The following is a 20,405-nucleotide window of genomic DNA, read 5'->3' on the forward strand; positions in this document are numbered from 1 at the left end:
TAACCCAATAATTAAATAAATGTCATGAAATAATTAAATGTCATTATTAAACATGGAATTAAATAAACCAATAAATAAATGTGTCATGAAATAAACATGTCATTTATTAAATATAGAATTAAATAAACCTTAAATAGCACACTTAATTATTTCATGACACCATTCTTGCTGCCTTCTTATTAGCGACTCTTCACGTCAACCAAAGCCCGACATTTATTTCTTGGCAATAATATTCACGTTCAAAGTTTCAGCACGAGCATCAAGTCACACAAACAACTTTTTATTTCTGCAAACAAAGGAGCACATTGACATGTACAAAAACGGGATATGTGCGTGTTCACAAAAGGGCACTCTTGGCGTACGCCAACAAGCAAAGCGATTGGTCGAAGGACGCCCGGAGCTCCGCCCACCCCGCCTCCAGCCGCGAGGAGAGACCGACCAACGCTTCCATGGCGACGGCATCCGCAGCCAGCGAGCGCAGGTGAAGCTGTCAACAGGATGGCAAAAAAAAAAAACAAAAAAAAATCACATCATTAAAAATAAAAATATTAATAATAATATTAATTAATAATCAATAAATAACTAAAAAAACAAAATCATCATCACACTCCCATGTTACCTTGAGAAACAGCGACAGGTAGGCGTGAGCCAGATCAAAGTCCCGCCCACTGGCCAGCATGCTGTCAGTCATGCCGATGAAGGCCAACAGGAGGCTGTTGGCCCCGCCCCCTTCAGCCGACAGACCGGCCAGCTCCACCGACACGGCTGACGGACCCAAACTTTTCAACAGCTCCACGGCAGCGGCGACTGGATGGACACAAAAAAAAAACTTCAACATAGAATGATGATACGCGTCACTTGCGTCAATGCACTCACATGAGCCCGTTTCAAGACCTTCCTCCAGAGCACAGCTGAACTTTGACCTCGGAGATGGCAGACTGCAGCTCAGCACCTTCGACTGATGCGCACACACACGATAGTTCATATGTCGATGATGATGATGATGATGATGAACGTGGTCGCATGTAAACGTGTTGGCGGATGTGCTAACCTGCGTTTCCTGCTGCGGTACGGAGAAGCGCGGCGTGAGGCCCGGCACGGTGGGCAGGAAGAAGGGCGCCGACGCTCCCGACACGGGCGGCGTCACCGCTTTGTTCCTCCTCTGCAAACAGACCGTCGTCATGGAAACGTCATGTGCGTGGCAGGTCACCCAATCAAAGTGAGAATTCACAAAATGATGATACACTCCTTTTGTTTTATATTAATGCTGAGCATTAGCTTAGCATGCTAAGTTGGTATGCTCAGTTAATGTTAAGTTAGCATGCTAAGCTAATTCTAACCTAATGCTAAGTTAATGTTAATGCTAAGTTAGCATGCTAAGATCATGCTAAGCTAATACTAAGCTAATGATAAATTAATATGCTAAGTTAGCATGCTACGCTAATGCTAACCTAATGCTAATCTAATATTAATGCTAATGCTAAGTTAGCATATGAAGTTAGCATGCTAATCTAATGCTAATGCTTAGCCTTAGCTAATACTAATAATGATAATTTAACATGCTAAGTTAGCATGCTAACCTAATGCTAAGCTAATAATGCTAATGTTAAATTAGCATTCCAAGTTGGCATGCTAATGCTTAACTAATGCTAAACAACCGGTAATGATAATTTAGCATGTTAACATGCTAAGCTAATGCTGATGCTAACCTAATGCCAATGCTAAGCTAATGCTAAGTTAGCACATTAAGTTCATGCTAAGCTAATGCTAATGCAAAGCTTTCATCGGCATCGGCACTTTCTAAATTATTGGTTTATCAGTATCGGTTGAAAATAGCATTATCGTGTATCCCTAATCAAAATATATTTCTAAATGCTAACTACTCGTACTACTAGTAATTACCAGTTATGTAATTACTTTGTAATTTTAACATAACTCATCCTTCAATTTCCTTCATAGGCATTCAGCTTTCAGCATCAATGCAATTTCGCCAGAAATTGCACTTAGTCTAGTTTATTTTGAATTTTGGCAGGTTTGGTCCTCCATAAATATACTTAAAAAATTAAAACGGACACACACACACTCATCACGCATCCTATTTGTCGTGTGACAATCACGTGACACGAGCATGTGTCATACCTTGATGGTGTCCAGGCAAAGCAGATGTTTCCATCTGGACTCGGGCAGCTGCGACAGCGTCACAAGCTCCGCCCCCAACTGCTCCGCCGAGCTGTAGGCCTCCTCGGGCTCCTCCTCCAACGTCACTTCCTGCTCGGCCGCCGCCGGCCCTGCCCCCGGCAGAGTCTCCGCCTCCGGCTGGTAGTCGGCCGGCAGCGGGCGGAGCCCCACCGGCCCGCACAGGCTCTTATTGGTCCTGAGGAGGAAAAGCCGCTGTGTGATTGGCCGCCGTCGATGGAGCATGGGGGGGGGGAATAAACGTTTGTCGGCTGACCACAAGCAAACTCCCAGGCTGTCCACGTGCGACGTCGCCAGGAAGTCTCCGGTGGGGGACATGGACACGCCCACCGGCGCCATGGAAACCAGGAAGCAGTCCACCAGGCTGAACAACACACGAGCGCACGTTGACACGTTTTGGTTGGACATGAGGGGGAGGACAAGTTGGGCGCTCTCACCTTCCAGAGGGGACGTCCCACGTGCGAATGGTGCAGTCCATCCCGCCCGTGATCAACCAGCGGCCGTCTGGGCTGAAAGTCTGACAAAAAGGGACAAACGTTTGTTTTTTGTTTTTTTTTCACTTTCAAACTATTTTGATCAGTGTCAAGCTTATTTTGGATGCAATACCACCGTCGACCACTAGATTTTGTGAAAATCGAATTTGCTTCATCTATCCTTCCTTTAGTTTTTTCCCTCTGGTCTCTTGAGATCTCCCTAACCTGTGTCTGATTGGTGCGGGATTTCACTTTGCTGCTCACTCGACCAATGATTGGCCAGTTTGCAACGGCGGAGTCCAACCCAAGACAACGCTTAGGACCGCCCCCTCATTTGAATAAGAGTTCCCGCTTGGCAGTACGGACCAAAACTGATGAAATTAACAAATAAATAAATGACTAAATAAATAAATTAATTCATTAATTGATAAATGACAAAGTGAAAATAAAAATGGTAATAAAAAATATAATTTTTCTACATTTTTTTGGTACGTTTTTATGGTTTGCGTCGACTTGATTGGAGACGCGAAACGAGTCGGTCACGTTTGGAAAAACATCGGGTGTTTGTCGCTTCCTCGTTTGTCACTCACCATGTCGTTGGTGTTGCCGTGGTGACCGGCGAACTTGCGGACCACCCGCTTGGTTTCCACGTCGACCATCAGCAGCGTGGAGTCGTCCAGAGCGAGCGCCAGCATCCCGCTGACACAAAAACACAAGTTTGCTTTTGGTTTTTTGGTCAAATGTGTAGCGGTTAGCTACCTGTCCCGGTGCAGCTTCATGCTAGCGGGCGCCGCGCTCAGCTTCATCTGCGCTTCCTGTTTGCGGTTCTTGAAGCGCCAGAACGTGAGCATCCAATCCGAGGCGGCGGTGAACGTCAGCTGATTGAGCGCGTCGCTGGCCACACCCCGCACGGCACCGCTGTGAGCTTTTTTTTGGGGGGGGGGGGAGAAATGGCGGCGTTAAACCGGAGACGGAGGGCGGAAGCCGGCGGCGTGGCGGAGGCGGCTTCACCTCTCTGCCGCTCTCCAAAGCAACCGCGATAAAATCCCGACTGCAGGTTGTAAACGCCGACGTGGCCGCACGACAAGCCCACGAGCGCAAAGTTCCCACAGGAAGTGATGTCCACGGCCTGGGAGAGGAGACAGGAAGTGGCGTTAGCGCACACGCGGGCCACGAGCAGGGGCGGGAAACTCATGATACACAAACGATATGCGAGACAAGGCTCACGATAACGATTATCTCACGATACGACGATGGCGCGATTGTCAATATATTGGTCAGCTAATAAATCCACGATAATACTAATCATAAAATAATAATATAGTCATAATAACAAAAATATAAATAGTAATAATAAATAAAATAAATGATACAATAAATAAAACAATGAATAATAAGAATAAATTATTCATAATAAAAATATAAATATAACAAATATACATATATAAATACTTTATATGTATATATATTAAATTATATAAATAAAAAAATATTTAATAGTAATAAAATATTAAAGTCGTAAAAATAAAATAAACCATAATCAAATAAATAAAACAAATAAAAAACATTTCATATTTAAAAAATTAATACAATATAAACAGAACAAATATATATATATAAAAAACTAATAAAAATAAAAAATCTTTCATAAAAAGTAAACCATGATGAAATTTAAAAAATATATATATATATAAAAAATATGTAATATAATTATGATATAAATATATAAAAACAAAAAAAATTATATATACTAATAATATTCCTCATCATAAAAACTAATCTCATCTCTTCACCTTCTTCTGTGCATTTCCCCACCAAGCATATGAGGCGCTCCCTCTAGTGGCTCGCCAAGTAATTACTCAATAAGTAATGGGACAGTGGAGCAGTTATAGTGGCTGTATATTAACCACAATTATCAATACTTGGCGTAGGCGTATCGATAATCGATCAGGAGACACAATCTCATTATTTATTGCAATATCGATATGTCGTCACACTCCTAGCCAGGAGCGCACGTCTGTAAAGGCGAGTGGCCTTGGTTACCGTGGCGACGGAAGTGATGCCGCCCCCTGGTGGTCTGAGGTGGTGCGCCCCCATGCTGCTGCGCTGGAAGTTCCAGGTGGTGGCCGCCAGGCGACCGCGGTGACACGCCACGATGCCGTCCCAGTCCGACTGGCGGGCAGCAGCTGTCGAGAGAGGTGGTCAATGTCGCGGCGGCCATCTTGACTCTCACGTACGCGTGTGTGAGCGCCAACCGGAGGCGAAGGCGGTGATTGCGGGCAGGCGCAGCTCCTCGTACGACAAGCCCGTCTTCTTCTTCTGCGCTTTCTTTTTGTTGACCGAGCCTAAAACACGCACAGTTGAAGAAGCAATCGGGCGGCGAAAGAGGTGCGGGTGGGCGGAGTCAGACCGTGACCGAGGTTCTTGTGGAGTCGCTCGTGGACGGTGGAAAAAGACTGCAGCGTCCCGTCTTGACCTGCGGGGGGGGGGGGGACATTTTGTTTGACCGCCGACACCGTCGTCGTCGTCGTCCTCGTGCCAGCTTACCTGCGCTGAGGATGTTTTTCCCGTCGTTGCCGTGGTGACAGATGGCGGTGGGCGGGGCACTGTGACCCTGGCGATTTCGCAGCAACCTGGCTCCGCCCCCTTCCTGGTCAAGGATCCAGACCTGAAGGAAGCGCAAAAAAAAACAAAAACAAAAAATGCATGAGACAATCGGGAGGTCCCGCTGGCGGACGACGGGGCAAGCCGGCGGCGACCTTGATGGCGTTGTCGGCGGCGGTGGTGACGAGGAGCGGCTCGCCGTGCACGAAGCTGGCGCTCACCGCCGTCTGGTGGGCGTGTCGGAGCTGAGCCAGCAGCTGCCGCCGCTCCAGGTCCCACAAGGTCACGTGACCCTGAGGGCTCCCCGCCGCCAGCGTGGGCGGCCCGTCTGCGGGGGCGCCGGGGGGGGGGGGGGTTAGAGGTCACGCGTACAAACGGCCGCCATCGCGCACGCACGCACCTGTCCGGAAAGCCAGCGACGTGATTGGCCCAAAGTCTTGCGTGAAGGTCATCAGCGTCTCGTCCAATCGGATGTTGTGGACGACGATGTGGCCCGTTGCCGTGCCGACGGCCACCACGTCCACCGCCGGGCTCTGTCCGGGGTCACTTGAGGTCATTCACTCCCGCCAAAACTGATGATGCCGGTTCACACTCACCTGCTGCAGCACGATGACACCTGCCGACCAGCCGGCAAACGTGTACAACAACTTGCTGGAACCGCAACACAAAACGTACAAAAACAAACAAACAAAAAACAAAAAAAAAACATTAGCGTGATGATCGTCAGACCGGGCAAGGCAGCAACTTAATTCAGTAGTTGGAGTGTGACGATATCGATATCACGACAAATCGTGACACTTTGTCTCCCAATCGATTATCGATAGGCCTAAGCAAGTATCGCGATATTTATAATTAATATACATAATATATAATAACCTGGACAAAATTTGAAATTTTACTCACTAGTTTTATTTATTTTATAATTTTATTTATTATTATTTTTACTATTTTATTTATTATTTTATTTCATTTATTTTTACTTGAATTGAAAAAATATATTAATTTTGATAGGGGAGAGAATTATGTCTTCATGGGGGAAAATTTAACCTGTGGGAAAATGTAGGTGAAAAATGTGGAATTGCTGTAAAGTAGGAAATGTTAAAATGTTTTGAATGGCTCAAAAAACAAGAAAAACGGTTGAAGGAGGAGCCACAAATACGCCCAACAACGCTGCAGATTTTCATTTGCAGCTCGTACGGTCGTCACTTTAGATCGTCTGCTAGCGTGATAGCATGCTAACCTGGTCTTGAGGTTCCAGAGCTGCAATGCACCCTGGGAACTTCCCAGCAGCACTTTGTTGAGGTACGTGCTGGGGTGCATCATGGCCGACACGTCGAAGGTGGCGGGCTCAAAGTGCAGCTGCAGGTAAACGTCTGCCGGGCGGGGAAACCGACAACGCGTCACAAACACCACGCGTACACTCACAGTGTGGCCCTAAGCTCCGCCCTCACCGCCGCTTTCAACGTCCCAGACGACGACGAGCCCGCCGCCGTCGGCCGAGATCAGCTGGTCGCCGAAAGGGAGCAGCAGGCGCACTTCCTGTTCGTGCCCGCGGTAACGCATCACCACCTGGGCACAGAGAAGATTCCAGGGCCCCGCCCATCACACACTCGAGGCCCCGCCCTTTCCTCCCCACCACCGACCTCTTTGTTCTTGGCGAAGGCGTAAACGAGCTTCCCGGCGGCGGCGAAGGACAACATCCTGTCCGCCGCCATGCATGTGATGTCATCCTGGAGGCAGTTACCTAGGCAACCGTGTCAAAGAACGTCAGCCAATCAGGTGCTCGCTTCACTTTGTCTTCAAGACAAAACAATGACAATACTCACTGACGGCCACGATGCCCAAACGACTGACCTGGGGGGGGGGGGGGGGACAAAAATGAGTACGATGTCAGACGAGGTCATGACGACATTTTAGAACATTTGAAAGCGTAAAAACTTTCCTTACGTTGTACGTGTGCAAACATTTCCCGACCGACGTCACCAGGTAGAACTCCCGGTGTTTGCGATGGTAGCGGAGCACGTGCGGCACGTGGTTGCAGTAAAGTCCCAAAAGCCGGAAGCCGCTAAACAAACTACTTCCGCCTCCTCCCGCCATCGAAACGAACGAATTCAGAATCGCTGGAAGCGACACAAAGTCCCCAAAATAGGACAAGAATGCGAGAAATTGGCCCAGGTGAGCCGCAGAAAAATAGCAAAGTGGGCGGGACGCGTTTAAAAAATAGAGTCCGTGTGGAAAAGTGCGCTCACGAAACGAAGGTTCCGCTCACACCAATAAACATGAGCAGAAAAAAAGTCAAAGTCGTTCCAAACTTCGTCTTTTCTTCCATGCTTGACAGTGAAAGCAGACAACGGCACATTGACATTTTCAACTTAAATCAAATGACGGAGAATACATTTTTCATTGACGCCTCTTGAGCACGGCAGCGGAAGTAAGCCACGGCGCATGCGCAAACACACGGACGACGACAGAACTCTACTATCAAACATGGCGCTTGCGAGGTCCGTCTACAATCTGCTCTTCAGGAGAACGTCCACTTTCGCCATAACCATCATGGTGGGCGCCGTCTTTTTCGAGCGAATATTCGACCAAGGCGGCGACGCGATCTTTGAGGAAATGAATCGCGGGGTAAGACGCTTTGCCGGCATGCAAATCGTACTTTTATCCTGACCTTGCAGTCAAGAGGGCGAAGCGCGGCTAAGGTGTTAGCCAAGCTAGCTAGCTAGCTAGCTAGCGCCAGTTTGGACCTAAACAAAGTTTCTTTCTTTCTTTTGTCATTTAACTGTTAGAAACTATGGAAACACATCAAACACAACTTCGAAAACAAGGACGAGTGATGATGGGGACGGCTGACGTTCAAGTTTGGTCTCATCCTGCCTGGATTCCACTCACTCATTCATCCACCAAACTAAATAACAACAAACGCGGACTCAGTGTGCTTCAACTTGAGCCCCAAAGTTCGACCAGACGACCGCGAAGGTGGATGGAGCAGCGTCACGTCATTCTCCCCATTCCTGACATTTGTTCTGCCTTTGTCGCCCTTGGATATTGTAAATGATTAAATTAAACATGTTGATGTCTTTATTGTGCTTTATTTTTTCCATTAGTATTGTTATATGTGTCTCTACCAAATTGTTTTGAGCCAAGGCACATATTTTAAATTAGAAAAAACATTCACCCCGTGGTGCCTTGAGATACAAGTGACACAACGCCATTCAGAATTTTATTTTATTTTTTTGCTTTGACTTTTTAGTGTAAAAATGAGAAACTATCCCTTTAAAGGTGGCATTTGTTTTTATATGTTTTTTTTTTAAATTTTATTTACCTTATTAAAGTCAACTTACATTTATTTGGCTTAGTGTTTGGGGAGACCAGAATGGATTTAGAAGTATTCCAGTTCAATTCAAAGATGATGAGTCGGTCTAATTTTAACGTAATTCCTTCACTAGCATATAATAGAAACAAACGAGACAGCTCCTGTCCGTGAGATGGCGCTAAAGCCGCACATGCAGGTCAAGGAAGAAGACCGCAATATGACGTCACCTCTCCGCGACGATGTCAACTCACAGAAAAACTGCTCCAAAGCTCTGAACTGGCACCAACAATAAAACAAAGCGCGTGAGTTTTTCTGAACGGACACAGAAAAGATTTGCTCGAAGGAGTTTGAGAAAAAAAAAAGCGCGAGTAGAAAACGAAACCGCGACAAAAACTGCTGGCTGGCATCCTGAAAACGGAAGCAACATGAATGAAGAAGGTAAGAGAAGAGCTGAGAGGGAGCGTGGCACCTTTCATGTGTCCGTTCCACTAATCTATATATCGATATGACTGGATAGCCGATAAAGCAAGACTTTTGAGGTCACGAGGCCCCCATATTGCTCCTCCTAAGAAGAAACGTTTCTCAACATCGGATACTATCATTTTACAGTATCGAAATTGGAGAATATTTGAGACAGTAGAAATAACATGATTTATGGTGTTTAAAATGTATGCAACATAAACAAGAGGACTTCAGACATTTTACAATTTTCCTTAAATACATGTATAAATGATATGCTTAGTGACGCAGGAGGAAACGTTTTTTTTTATTAAAAGAATTATAACTATCTGCTCGCGAGATGGGAGGAGCAAGATGGCCGCCCTGTGACTTCAATGGCTTGTATGTGTCTAGTCGTGACATGTTTAATGTATGTGTCCCCCCCTTCTTGTGTTTGTGTATTCCAGAGCTGTTGGAGTACTTCCGCGGCCAGCTGAGGCAGGACCCCGACGTGGCGTCGGCGGTGGCCGCCATTCGCACGCTGCTCGAGTTCCTCAAGCGAGACGAAGGTGATGAAGCCGGCCCGGCTCGCCTGCCTCGTGTCGCCGCCGCCGCCGCCGTTTTATCATTGACGACCTTGTGACCCGTCAGGCGAGACCCTCCTGGGCCTGCGGGAGAACCTGACGTGGGCCACCGACCGCCTGACCAGCGTGGACTCGTCGGTGGCCGTGTCGTCGGGCGGCGAGCTCTTCCTGCGCTTCATCAGCCTGACGTGGCTCGAGCATCAGGTGGGGGGAGGGAACGCCGTGTGCATCCAAACACAAAAGACGCCGGCAGCTCACGTTTTGTTGTCGCCGCGGCGACGGCCGGCAGGAATTGTCGCACTGCAAGAAAGTGATGGAGGAGCGCGGGCAGCTGTTTGTGGACAAGATCTCCATGTCCAGGGGCAAAGTGGCCAAGCTGTGTCACACCTTCATCAAGGACGGAGCAGTAAGTCGGAAGCACTCGTACCACCCAACAACAAAATGAGCACACAAAAAAAAAAAGCTCCAATAGGTGGCGCTGTGACAAATAATTGGAGAATCTTCAGGCCCACATTCTCCCTCAAATGTGACATTTGGAAGAGTAGCGGCACTTGTGAACAAGTTGAAGGGCTTCTGTTGCCATGGCAACAGCATTCAACTATATATCAACTGTTAAGTGCAATATACACACCTTTAAAAACTATTTTTACACTTATTGTAGGTACACTTAACTTTTGAGCCACAATGACATAATTTTTTTAATTTACTGATATTTAAACAGTTTTATTGTTCAAACTGTGCAAAATGTGGCTTATAGTATGATTTTTTTCTTTTCTTTAAAGATAGAAGTTAATGAATTGTTGGGCCTGTAGTTTGGACCAAGGTTAAAACGAAATAAAATAAAAACAAAAATGCTTTTTAAAAAAAAACGAAAAATAAAAGTACAATTTATGTTGACAAAACTAACTACAATCCTAGCAAAAATGTCCTTGTTTTTTTAAAAACAAAACTCAAAACGAACTAAAATGAAAAATTCCAAAACTGTTATAATAACAACACTGTTTTGGACATTTTCGCCATTCGGCGCAACTTACTTTTTGACCTGTGCATTGCGGGACAGAAAATCCTGACGCACTCGTACTCTCGAGTGGTCCTCAAGGTGCTGGAGAAGGCGGCGGCCGAGAAGAAACGCTTCTCCGTCTTTGTCACCGAGTCGCAGCCCGACGGTGCCGGGTGAGTTGCCGCCGCCGCTGCACATCCTGGCACTTCTTCTCACCTTCATCATCATCGTTGTCATCAAAGGCGACTGATGGCCGAACACCTGAGAAAACTCAACGTTCCTGTCACCGTCATTCTGGACGCTGCCGTGGGGTGAGGAAGCAGTTCCGTTATTTTGGCTGATAGCACAAAAAAAAAAAAAAAGAAAGCCGGCTAGAACATCTGAACATTATTTGGGGTTCATCTGAGGCTCTTTAAATGGTGGCAGGTGTGTTCCGACTTCCATTTGAGATGAATTTAAATTGATGATTGCAGTGGACAGTACTTGGTTGTCCTGACTAAAACTTGACTTAAAATGCTGGCTAGTTTTTATTAACAAAAACTAGATGAATAAAATTACGTTTTCTTCGACTAAAGTAGACTAAAACTCTAGTTTTATAGTTGACTAAAAATAGACTAGATAACAACTAGAAACATTTCCGCACAAATTTTGGATATGACTCTTGCAAGGTGGAAAACCGCATGCACTGAACACTTTGCCAAATCCTGTTGAAATCAGGTCAGTTCCGGGTCACTTCCTGTTGAAATGAGGGTACTTCCGGGTCACTTCCTGTTGAAATCAAGTCACTTCCTGTTGAAATCAGGGTACTTCCTGGTCACTTCCTGTTGAAATCAAGTCACTTCCGGTTCTCCATTCATTCCTATGGGACTTTTTCGCGGAATTTAGGGGGAATTGCTTCGCCGTGGTAATTCGGAATTCTGAAAGAAATAATTCCCCGCCGCGTCAGATTGAACCGCATCTTTTGAAACCTCATTTGTGCCTGTACGTTCAACGGTTCGGGCCGCATTTTTTTCAGAAAATTCCGGTAAATAAAGAAAAATAATAAACGGCGTTTTGTAGGATGGTAGTAATATGTGCCTGTTTTGCTCCGCAGCAGTCACATAAGATGAGGTTGACTAACTGTGATTTAAAAAAAAAAAAAAAAACCCTAACAAGCGTCACTGAAATTGGACTAAAAGTGAGACTAAATTAAAAAATGGCAGACACAATTAACACTTAGCCCCACAATTGTCTTTTTACCCCGATTGATTTTTTGCATCAGGTACGTGTTGGAGAAGGTGGATCAGGTGATCGTGGGCGCTGAAGGAGTGGTGGAGAGCGGCGGCATCATCAACAAGGTTTGACGAAAACCGTGCCTTTTTTTTTTTTTTAAATCGTTCCTGGGTTCATCTCGTCGTTTTGCGCGCGCAGATCGGCACCTACCAGATGGCGCTGTGCGCCAAAGCTCACAACAAAGCCTTCTACGTGGTGGCCGAGAGCTTCAAGTTTGTGCGCCTTTACCCGCTCAACCAGCAGGACGTGCCCGACCAGTTCAAGGTGAGACCAAACCACCGACACTTAAAAATGTAGTGCTTTGGTGCCAAGGAACTATGTTGACATTTAATTGAGGAACTTCATTAAGATTTGCCACCATCTCCATCTTCATTTGGACAAAAGTAGCACTTGACTGATGTCATCTTGTTGTATTCTGGTGCTTAGAAACTATGTTGAAGTGCGTTGAGGGTCTTCATTTGTACAACTATGAACTAAGTAATTTGTGGACATTTATTTAAGACAAAAGTAGTGCTTTGCAAAAAAACAAAAAAAAACAAAAAACAGTACGTCTGACGGCATATGTGGTGATTTTTGTGGATATGGAAAAAAAAATTGTCAAGCGAGACTTGCCTGCTTTTTTTGTTTTGTTTTTTGTTTTGTTTTTTGTTTGTTGTTGTCAGTACAAGGCGGACACGTTGAAGACTCGGTCCAACCTGTCGGAAGAGCACCCCCTGGTGGACTACACGCCGCCGTCGCTCATCACGCTGCTCTTCACCGACCTGGGCGTCCTCACGCCGTCGGCCGTCAGCGACGAGCTCATCAAGCTCTATTTATGAAACGGCAATTAAAAAAAATTAATCATAATCATAATAAAATTGAAAAGTGTCTTTTGATTAATGATGCGCCCCGGCGGTGATCTGTCGCTCAAAGTCCTCCTCGCAGATTTGGCCCTTCTTCAGTTTCTTGAGCAGACGCGTGTCCTTCAGGAGCTCGTCCATGTCGTCGTCGTCGGAGGCGGAGTCCTGACGACGCAAACGCAAATGTTAGCACATTTTCAACTTCCTGTCACGGTGGGTGCGACTTCAACGGCTTGCACGGGCGCGTATTGGCTATCCAGTCATATATACAAGTCAGTAGGCAGAAGCCTATGGCCACATTGGCTGCGGGTTTTTTTTGTTTTTTTTTCACAAATCAATACTATTGATCAATCGCCACACGAGTTGCTATTTATTTATTTTGATGTACTTTTTTATTTATTTGACAAATTATTAATTTGTTTTAAAAAAATCAATTAGATTAGTTGTCAACTACAATTTTAAAAAATATACTGAAAAGAATGTTAAATTACTTAGAATGTTATTTACGGCCTTGAAGTGATTAATCAATTCTAAAAAATAAAAAATAAAGAATTTGATTTGTTGTCAATTAAAATTTTAAAAATAGCCTGAAAAGAATGTTAAATTACTTAAGGCCTTGAAGTGATTAATCAATTTATATATATAAAATCAATGAATTTGATTCATTGTCAACTAGATGTTAAATTACTTAGAATGTTATTTCATGCTTTGAAGTGATTAATCAATTATATATAAAAATAAATGTGATTTGTTGTCAATTAAAATTTTAAAAATAGCCTGAAACGGATGTTAAATTACTCAAATATTCCGTTTTTATGTACTTTTGAAGATGTGCGGAATGTAAAGTAGTAACTAGAGCTGTCACGAACAATTACAATCAATATTAGTCAATTCTTCTATTATTTCTTCAATTATTTCTTAAAAATAACACAAAAAAACATGTTTTAATGTCCATCCCTTTCTTGAAAAATAGGACATTATTTGGAGTCGTTTTGGTTCATAACATATCTGAAAAAGACGCTAAGTTTGTGGAAGGTGAAATGTTGCGCCGGCTACCTGCGCCCGTTTCCTCTTGGCGGCGTTCTTCTTGCGTCGCTCCTTCTTGGCCTTCTGTTTGGACCACGCTTGCTTGCCGCCGACGGCTTTCTTGGTCCTCGTCTCGTCGTCGCGGTTCTGCCGCCGCTCGGCCAGCATATTCTGCCGCAGCTTCTCGCGCTGTTTGTCCTTGTAGCGAATGGCCTCCGTGTCCAACGGCGCCGGCTGGAAGTCAGGGAAACTTTTCCCGCGCAGTTCCGGCATCTTGGGCAGGCGAAGGAGCGCGAAGCCGCGGGCCACCGACGGAAAGTCCAAATCTAACGGAGGAGGAAAGGAGAGAGAAAAAAAAAAAAGTCAGGATGGAGTGTGACAAATGGCTTTTTTACCGGTGATGGTGGAAGACTTGACCTTTGACCCTGAAGATGAGGCTGCACTCGTGCTTGGCGTAGGCCTGCACGTACGACACGAAGGCCTTCATGCCCCTCTCGAAAATGGCGCGGTCCGCCTGCGCCAGCGCCTGCACTTTGGGCAACACGTCCACCACGTCGCTCACCGCCGACATTTTCTGCAGCGGGCACTTCGCAAAAAGAAAATAAAAAATAAATAAAAGTCAAAATCAAAATGGAATAGAAAGAATTGAAGTCAAAAATTAAATATTTAAATGGAAAATAAATGCAAAAATATATATATATATATATAAAAAAAGAGCAATACATAAGTATAAAAATACACGTGGAAATGAATATAAATTGTTCAACGCAACATTAACTTTTATATATATTTTTGTATCAGTTTTATTTATATATTTTTTTATTCCGGCATTTTTGGTTCTCCATACACGAGAACAGTTCAATAGTATTTAAATTTTTAGGTGATTTAAAAAAATATATATATATTTTAGTAAAAAGTCTATAGTGTAAAATTTTTTTTTATTGTAATAATTAAAAAACAACAACATACTTTTAATGGATAAAAATGACTGTAAATGGGAAAAAAAAAACAAATGAATGAAAAAGCATTCATAATAAACTAAAAACCATACCACAGCGAAAAAACACGTACAAAAATAATATTGTACTGTAATATGTAAATAAACCAAAAAGCATACTTTTAATGGAAAAATATGACTATAAATGGGGAATAAAATGATGAATGAAAAAGCATTCATAAACTTAAAACACACCAAAACGAAAAAATAAATAAATATACCGTACTGTAATAGGTAAATAAAAAAAATAAAAATAAAAACTTATTAGGAAAAAATGAAAATGAAAAAAAAAAAAGACAAATGAAAAGGGATTTACAACAAAGTAAAAATCATACTAAAACAAAAAAAACAAACGAAAAAATATATATAATTAACGGGTAATTAACACCCACGAAGAAGAATTAACCATCATCAAATCTATGTGTACAGTAATTTGTATTACATTGCCCCCTGGTGGTCACAATGCCAATTAATTCTCGACATTCTATTTATTCATGTTAGTGTTATTGTTTGTTTTTACAAACTATGATTCCCTATTCATTTTTTTTTCCTCTCAATCGGAGTGGCGAGCTCACCTTCTGGTTGATGGACAGGAAGTCGACGTAGGACTCCTCCATCGGCAGCAGGAAGACCAGCGCGTTGCCGCGGTGACCGATGCGCGCCGTGCGCCCGCAGCGATGCACGAACGCGCTGGGGGGGGAGGGGAGAGGAGGCGGGCGTTACGCCGACCGCTAAGCGCTCGCTACGCTAACGGGCGCCCGCTCACCTGCCGCTGCTGGGGGGGTCGTACTGCAGCACCCAGTTGACGTCGGGGATGTCGATGCCGCGCGCCATCACGTCCGTGCACACCAGGACGCCGCTGCAAAGCACCGCGGCGTGAGGCGGGCGGACGGACGCACGCACGCACGCACGGACGGACCTCGGGCGGCCTCACCTTTTGAGCGCTCGGAAGTCGGCGAAGATTTGGTTGCGCTTGCGTTTCATCTTGCCGTGGATGCAGTGCACGGGGACCTTCCTCACCAGCGTCTCCAGAGCGCGGCCAAAGTACTCCACGCACGCGCACGTGCTGAGCGGGACCAGGGTGGGAAACAAGATGGAAAGATGAGATCAAAAGAAGAAGAAGGCAGTGGAGGATGAGGAAGATGAGAAAAGAGCAAATACCGACGTTTCCGGCGCTGTGAAAGTGCCCTGAAAGCACCATTTTGCTTGCGTAGCATTAGCAACTAGACAGTGTGTAGCGTACGTTATTCTGTTGTCCCCTTTTCAGTTTTTTAATGACGCCGCAGTTTGAGTTAACTGTAAAACTAGATACACAACATTATGAATTACATCCACTGTATATTTAAATACAAAACATGCTTAAAACGTCGCTAGCCTAGCGCTAACAGGACGTTAGCAAACGCTAACCGAAAGTTAGCATCGACTTCGGGAGTATTTTTCCTTTCAAATAACGAATATCCACACACAAATGTTGTGGCAACACATACCAACAGATGACATAACACTACGCAAAGAAACAAATTCTTCACAATGTGTGAAAAAAATTATTTTACTAAGGATTCAATCGCATCTTTCTTCTGTACTCACTTTTAAGTGTGTATGGCATGGATGAATGGCACCACAGTGTCCCCAAGAGGCCAAATCGCACAGGAACAGTTAAGTCATCTTTATGGAATACATTTAAATTTGTGATTTCATTCATATTTTTTTAATAATAAAAAATAAAATAAAATAAATATATAAAAATAAAAGAATAAAATATGTATTTAGAATTTATTAATTCTTAATTTATTTCTAATTATTGATATTTTTATTCATATTTATTAAACCTTTATATATATAGCACTTTCAAACCGCCTTAGTTGTCAGTATTTGTATTATATATATTTTTAATAAATAATCTGCAGATTAATCGTAAATCGGTATTTTTTTTTCTGCCAAAAATCGGCATCTTTGCGTCTTTGTAATGGATATGGACTTATAATTCATACTAATATATCTGTGCACTCAAGATAAACATGCTTTGCTTATTTTCTATTTAACTTATGTTAGTTAAGAACAACTTTAGTATATTATGATAGAAGCATTATGGAATAGGACTAGATAAGTTTTTGTACTTCTTCCAACTCCTTTTAAACATGCAAATTACAATATTATTGATTTCTTTTTCTCTTTTTTAACTATAACTTGTATTTTATACGTGTGATGCGTTTATATGTTCAATAAAACCTAATCAATCAATCAAAAATGAATATTGGTCGGGCCCTAATGAACATAGTGTTTTACAACAACAGTGAACTATATTTACAATTAAATATGTCCCAACTAGTGGATGATTTTTTTATTTTTTTTTATTTTTTTTATTGTAATTAAAAAAAATAAATGGCAACGTCGTATTGATATCATTTGTGGTCCCTGATGCGGCCCATCATGGTTATCGCTCACCGCCGCGAGTACCTGAAGAAGACGAGCTGCTTCTGATGTTTGTGTTGCCGTAGAAACGCCACCAGCTGGTTGAACTTGTCCTCGGCGCGACACACCTGGAGGCGGAGCCGACGTAAGTGGCGGGCGCGCGTCGCACGCCGACGCGTGCGCGACTCACCGTGTAGTAGTTGCGCAGCGTGGACGGCGTCCTGCGGGTGGCGCCGTCCGCCACGCCCTTCTCCTTGACGGCGACGCGGACCGGGTTGCGCAGTCCGGCGCGGACCAGCTTCTCCAGTTCTTGCGTCTGCGTGGCCGAGAACAAGCCAGTGCGCCGCTGCTTGGGCAGGAAGCTCAAGATGGCGTTCAGGCTGCCGCAAAAACGTTAGCGCTTAGCAAATTAGCGGCGGGAAACTCGGCAAAACGGGCAAAGTCACATTTCAAGCTATTGGACGCACCAAAAAAACAAAAAGTGTATGTGTGCCTTTAAGGGGTGTGGCTCAGTCAGTGACATCCATCAATTGTTCTCAAGCGAGCGTCGACTCGCCCTCCCCCCTCCCTTACCTGTTCTCGAAGCCCATGTCCAGGAGTCGGTCAGCCTCGTCCAGAACCAGCACGTCCAGACTCTTGACCGAGCTGGCCAGGTCCACGCCGTCCCCCTTCCTGCGGAACATGTCCTCCAGGCGGCCGGGCGTGGCGATCACGATGTTCGCCCTGCAAACGCCGCATTTCGTCAACGGTAAAACCACATTCACCCGTCACTTGCCACCGACGCAAAAACTCGTGTCCATTTTTTTTTTTTCTCTTAGCTCACCATGCATCAAAGCAATTGAAATGACATGACAACATGGCAGATTTTAGGCAAGGGTGCGGCCATTTTTGCACTTGCTGTCGACTTGAAAATGACATGCCAACAACCGTTTTCTGCCTTTGGTCATCAAGGTTATTTTAGTGAACTAAAACGAACGAAAAAACTTCCAACTAAAATTCAAAAAACAATTTCATTCACGAAATAAAATTAACTCTTGCTCCCAATAATTTATAAATACTTTTTTTTTTTAAATGTTTTCAGTGTCCCAAAGACGTATTTATCCGTTTTTTTTTTTTTTTTTTTAATGCTAGAGCATACAGAAGGCTTTTGAAGCAGCCTCTCAACAGCAAAGAACGGTTGCAATGGTAGTAATTACAAAAACGGCCAGCAGGTGGCAGTAGAGTATAAGAGATCAACCAGGGCCATGTTGAAAAAAAGCTCAATTACTCACAATTTTAAATAGATTTGTGAAAACTGATGAAACTTAGCTCTAAATTCCAAAACTATATATAAAAAATAAATAAATAAATAATCCTGTTGGTCATGTGACATTTGTTTCAAAAATCATTCTGCACTTTACCCGTTTTCCTTGAACTTTTCCACGTCCTCCATCGGGTTGTTGCCGCCTATCATCAACATCTGCCTGGGAAAGCAGAAAGATCGGAAGTTAATTCGTGCTTGCTGTGCCACGATTGGTCAAGTTTCATGTTGGTGTTACGTTTCCACGCATGTATATATATATATCGTCCATACGGGTCACCTTACGTGAACTGCGGAAACTTCCGGAGGAAGTGTCCAATTACTTCGCTGATCTGCACCGCCAGCTCACGCGTGGGCGTGACCACCAGCGCGCCCACCTGCACGTCAGAGAACATGATCAAATCGCATGTGAATACATCACCGGGGGAAAATGTATTTACAAATCGCAAACGTCATTTAAATGGAAAGCTAGCATGTCGTTAACCTAACAGGATAGTTGCCCCTGAGCTCTCCTTGCCCACGTAGCGAGGGTATCACAGACCTTAAATGCACACACACCTGCATCTTCTTGAGCTTCTCTTCTCTCCTGAGCAGAACCTCCAGAACAGGAATGACGAACGCCAACGTCTTCCCACTACCAGTCACCTACATGCGCCATCACATCCAATCAAAAAACACAAAACAGGAGCATAGATAGATAGATGGAGAGATAAATAAATAGATACCGCCTCAGCAGCCACATCCTTGTTGCTCATAAAAAGTGGGATACAGGCAGCCTGGAGGGGAAAAAAAGCACACACAAAAAATGTTGACCAGATCAAGTTGTACATAAATGTCGATTTGTGTCCACTACACATACCTGGACGGGCGTCATATGCGTGAATTTGAGCTCGCAGAGCGTCTCTAAGATTTTATCGTTTAATTTAACAGCTAAGCTGTCCCACGTTCCTTCTGTCGTGTTCTCCATGCTGGGAAAAAAAAAGAAGTCTCGAAGTGGTTAGCCAATGCTAAAGCTACGCCACGTGATGTCGACACTTCCGGGTTGTGTCGATGGAGTCACGTCGAACGTAAGAGCGCGTAAATGTTTTAATTAGAAACTGTGGGTATTTAAAATTAAAACACTAGTGAGTACGGACGATTCGGAGAATTAATAAATCTTAAATAGTTCCTGAATTACTTCGTCTTCCTCAGCCAAGCTAAAAACTTTTTTCACCAAAATGCTAACACTTCCGGGTTGCGTCAATGTTTACGTTCCGGGTAGTAATTTGTTTAAATAAACAAAAACACAAATTTAACCCCCTCGACAAAACAATCCTTATTCAAGATGAAGTGTTCAACAGATCAAATGCAAAATAATGATATTCAAAAGATTAAACTTACCTATATTTGGTTTGCCAATTTTGTGTATTTATGGAACAATTACAATTCATGGACACGTAAATGCTTCTTTCCAATTCAACATTTGCAGCCAGTCACGGTTTAGAATTTATTTATTATGAAACCCGGGGCTTGTTTTCAACAACCAATCTACATTTGTACAGATGGATGCATCAGTGTCAGAGTCTGAAAAGGAGAGACTGAGTGCAGAGGAGTTTTCCTGCCTGAGCAAACACCAAAAAGGTTGTCGTTTTCCCCATTTTTTAATTTTTTTTTATTTCGGGAATACAAAAACTTGGGAGCACTTCCAGTTGAGATGCAACACAACAGGTCAAGTGAGGAGATCCTCGGCAGCTTTGGATGTTCAGCAAAACAGCCAAGGAGAGAGGAAAAATAAAAATAAAAGCGCAACTAAGGTCACATCCAAAACATCGCATCTCAGTGAAAGAGCTCCAAAACATGTCCAAACTGTTGTACAATCGCATCATTTAAAATCGCCCCCCCCCCCCCCCAAACATAGTAAGCAGCCACATAAAAAAAAAAAAAAAAAGCACAGCAGTCAGTAGATCAG

At 43.9% G+C, this 20,405-nt stretch overlaps 5 protein-coding genes across 5 annotated transcripts in view; 3 read left to right on the forward strand and 2 right to left on the reverse strand.

Moving 5' to 3' along the window:
• LOC144001890 (uncharacterized) overlaps window positions 1-20,405 on the forward strand; it is a 263,910-nt gene that overhangs the window by 234,801 nt on the left and 8,704 nt on the right. The window lies entirely within an intron of this gene.
• wdr36 (WD repeat domain 36) lies at window positions 260-7,951 on the reverse strand. The gene is made up of 22 exons (XM_077497132.1): window positions 7,221-7,951; window positions 7,100-7,127; window positions 6,917-7,017; window positions 6,725-6,842; window positions 6,514-6,646; window positions 5,870-5,924; window positions 5,674-5,806; window positions 5,429-5,601; window positions 5,217-5,337; window positions 5,080-5,145; window positions 4,925-5,014; window positions 4,713-4,855; window positions 3,681-3,798; window positions 3,429-3,594; window positions 3,260-3,368; window positions 2,634-2,713; window positions 2,453-2,560; window positions 2,140-2,374; window positions 1,052-1,162; window positions 877-958; window positions 620-807; window positions 260-487 (listed from the first exon to the last, which is right to left on the reverse strand). Exons 1-22 carry the CDS (start codon window positions 7,368-7,370, stop codon window positions 338-340), a joined length of 2,658 nt encoding a protein of 885 aa, XP_077353258.1. The 5' UTR covers window positions 7,371-7,951; the 3' UTR covers window positions 260-337.
• uqcr10 (ubiquinol-cytochrome c reductase, complex III subunit X) lies at window positions 7,723-8,357 on the forward strand. The gene is made up of 2 exons (XM_077497135.1): window positions 7,723-7,901; window positions 8,063-8,357. Exons 1-2 carry the CDS (start codon window positions 7,761-7,763, stop codon window positions 8,108-8,110), a joined length of 189 nt encoding a protein of 62 aa, XP_077353261.1. The 5' UTR covers window positions 7,723-7,760; the 3' UTR covers window positions 8,111-8,357.
• Window positions 8,751-12,737, forward strand: eif2b1 (eukaryotic translation initiation factor 2B, subunit 1 alpha). Its single transcript, XM_077497134.1, has 9 exons — window positions 8,751-9,027; window positions 9,495-9,596; window positions 9,679-9,815; window positions 9,901-10,017; window positions 10,672-10,784; window positions 10,854-10,922; window positions 11,873-11,948; window positions 12,022-12,147; window positions 12,546-12,737. The coding sequence occupies exons 1-9, from the start codon at window positions 9,015-9,017 to the stop codon at window positions 12,699-12,701; spliced, it is 909 nt and encodes a 302-aa protein (XP_077353260.1). The 5' UTR covers window positions 8,751-9,014; the 3' UTR covers window positions 12,702-12,737.
• ddx55 (DEAD (Asp-Glu-Ala-Asp) box polypeptide 55) lies at window positions 11,115-19,685 on the reverse strand. Its single transcript, XM_077497133.1, has 14 exons — window positions 19,317-19,685; window positions 19,183-19,233; window positions 19,016-19,102; window positions 18,743-18,834; window positions 18,558-18,620; window positions 17,731-17,880; window positions 17,348-17,537; window positions 17,203-17,285; window positions 15,680-15,811; window positions 15,512-15,604; window positions 15,321-15,435; window positions 14,166-14,334; window positions 13,779-14,074; window positions 11,115-12,887 (listed from the first exon to the last, which is right to left on the reverse strand). The coding sequence occupies exons 1-14, from the start codon at window positions 19,422-19,424 to the stop codon at window positions 12,759-12,761; spliced, it is 1,758 nt and encodes a 585-aa protein (XP_077353259.1). The 5' UTR covers window positions 19,425-19,685; the 3' UTR covers window positions 11,115-12,758.

Source organism: Festucalex cinctus, chromosome 15 (genome assembly GCF_051991245.1).
Source record: "Festucalex cinctus isolate MCC-2025b chromosome 15, RoL_Fcin_1.0, whole genome shotgun sequence".
Classification (NCBI taxonomy): Eukaryota; Metazoa; Chordata; class Actinopteri; order Syngnathiformes; family Syngnathidae; genus Festucalex; species Festucalex cinctus.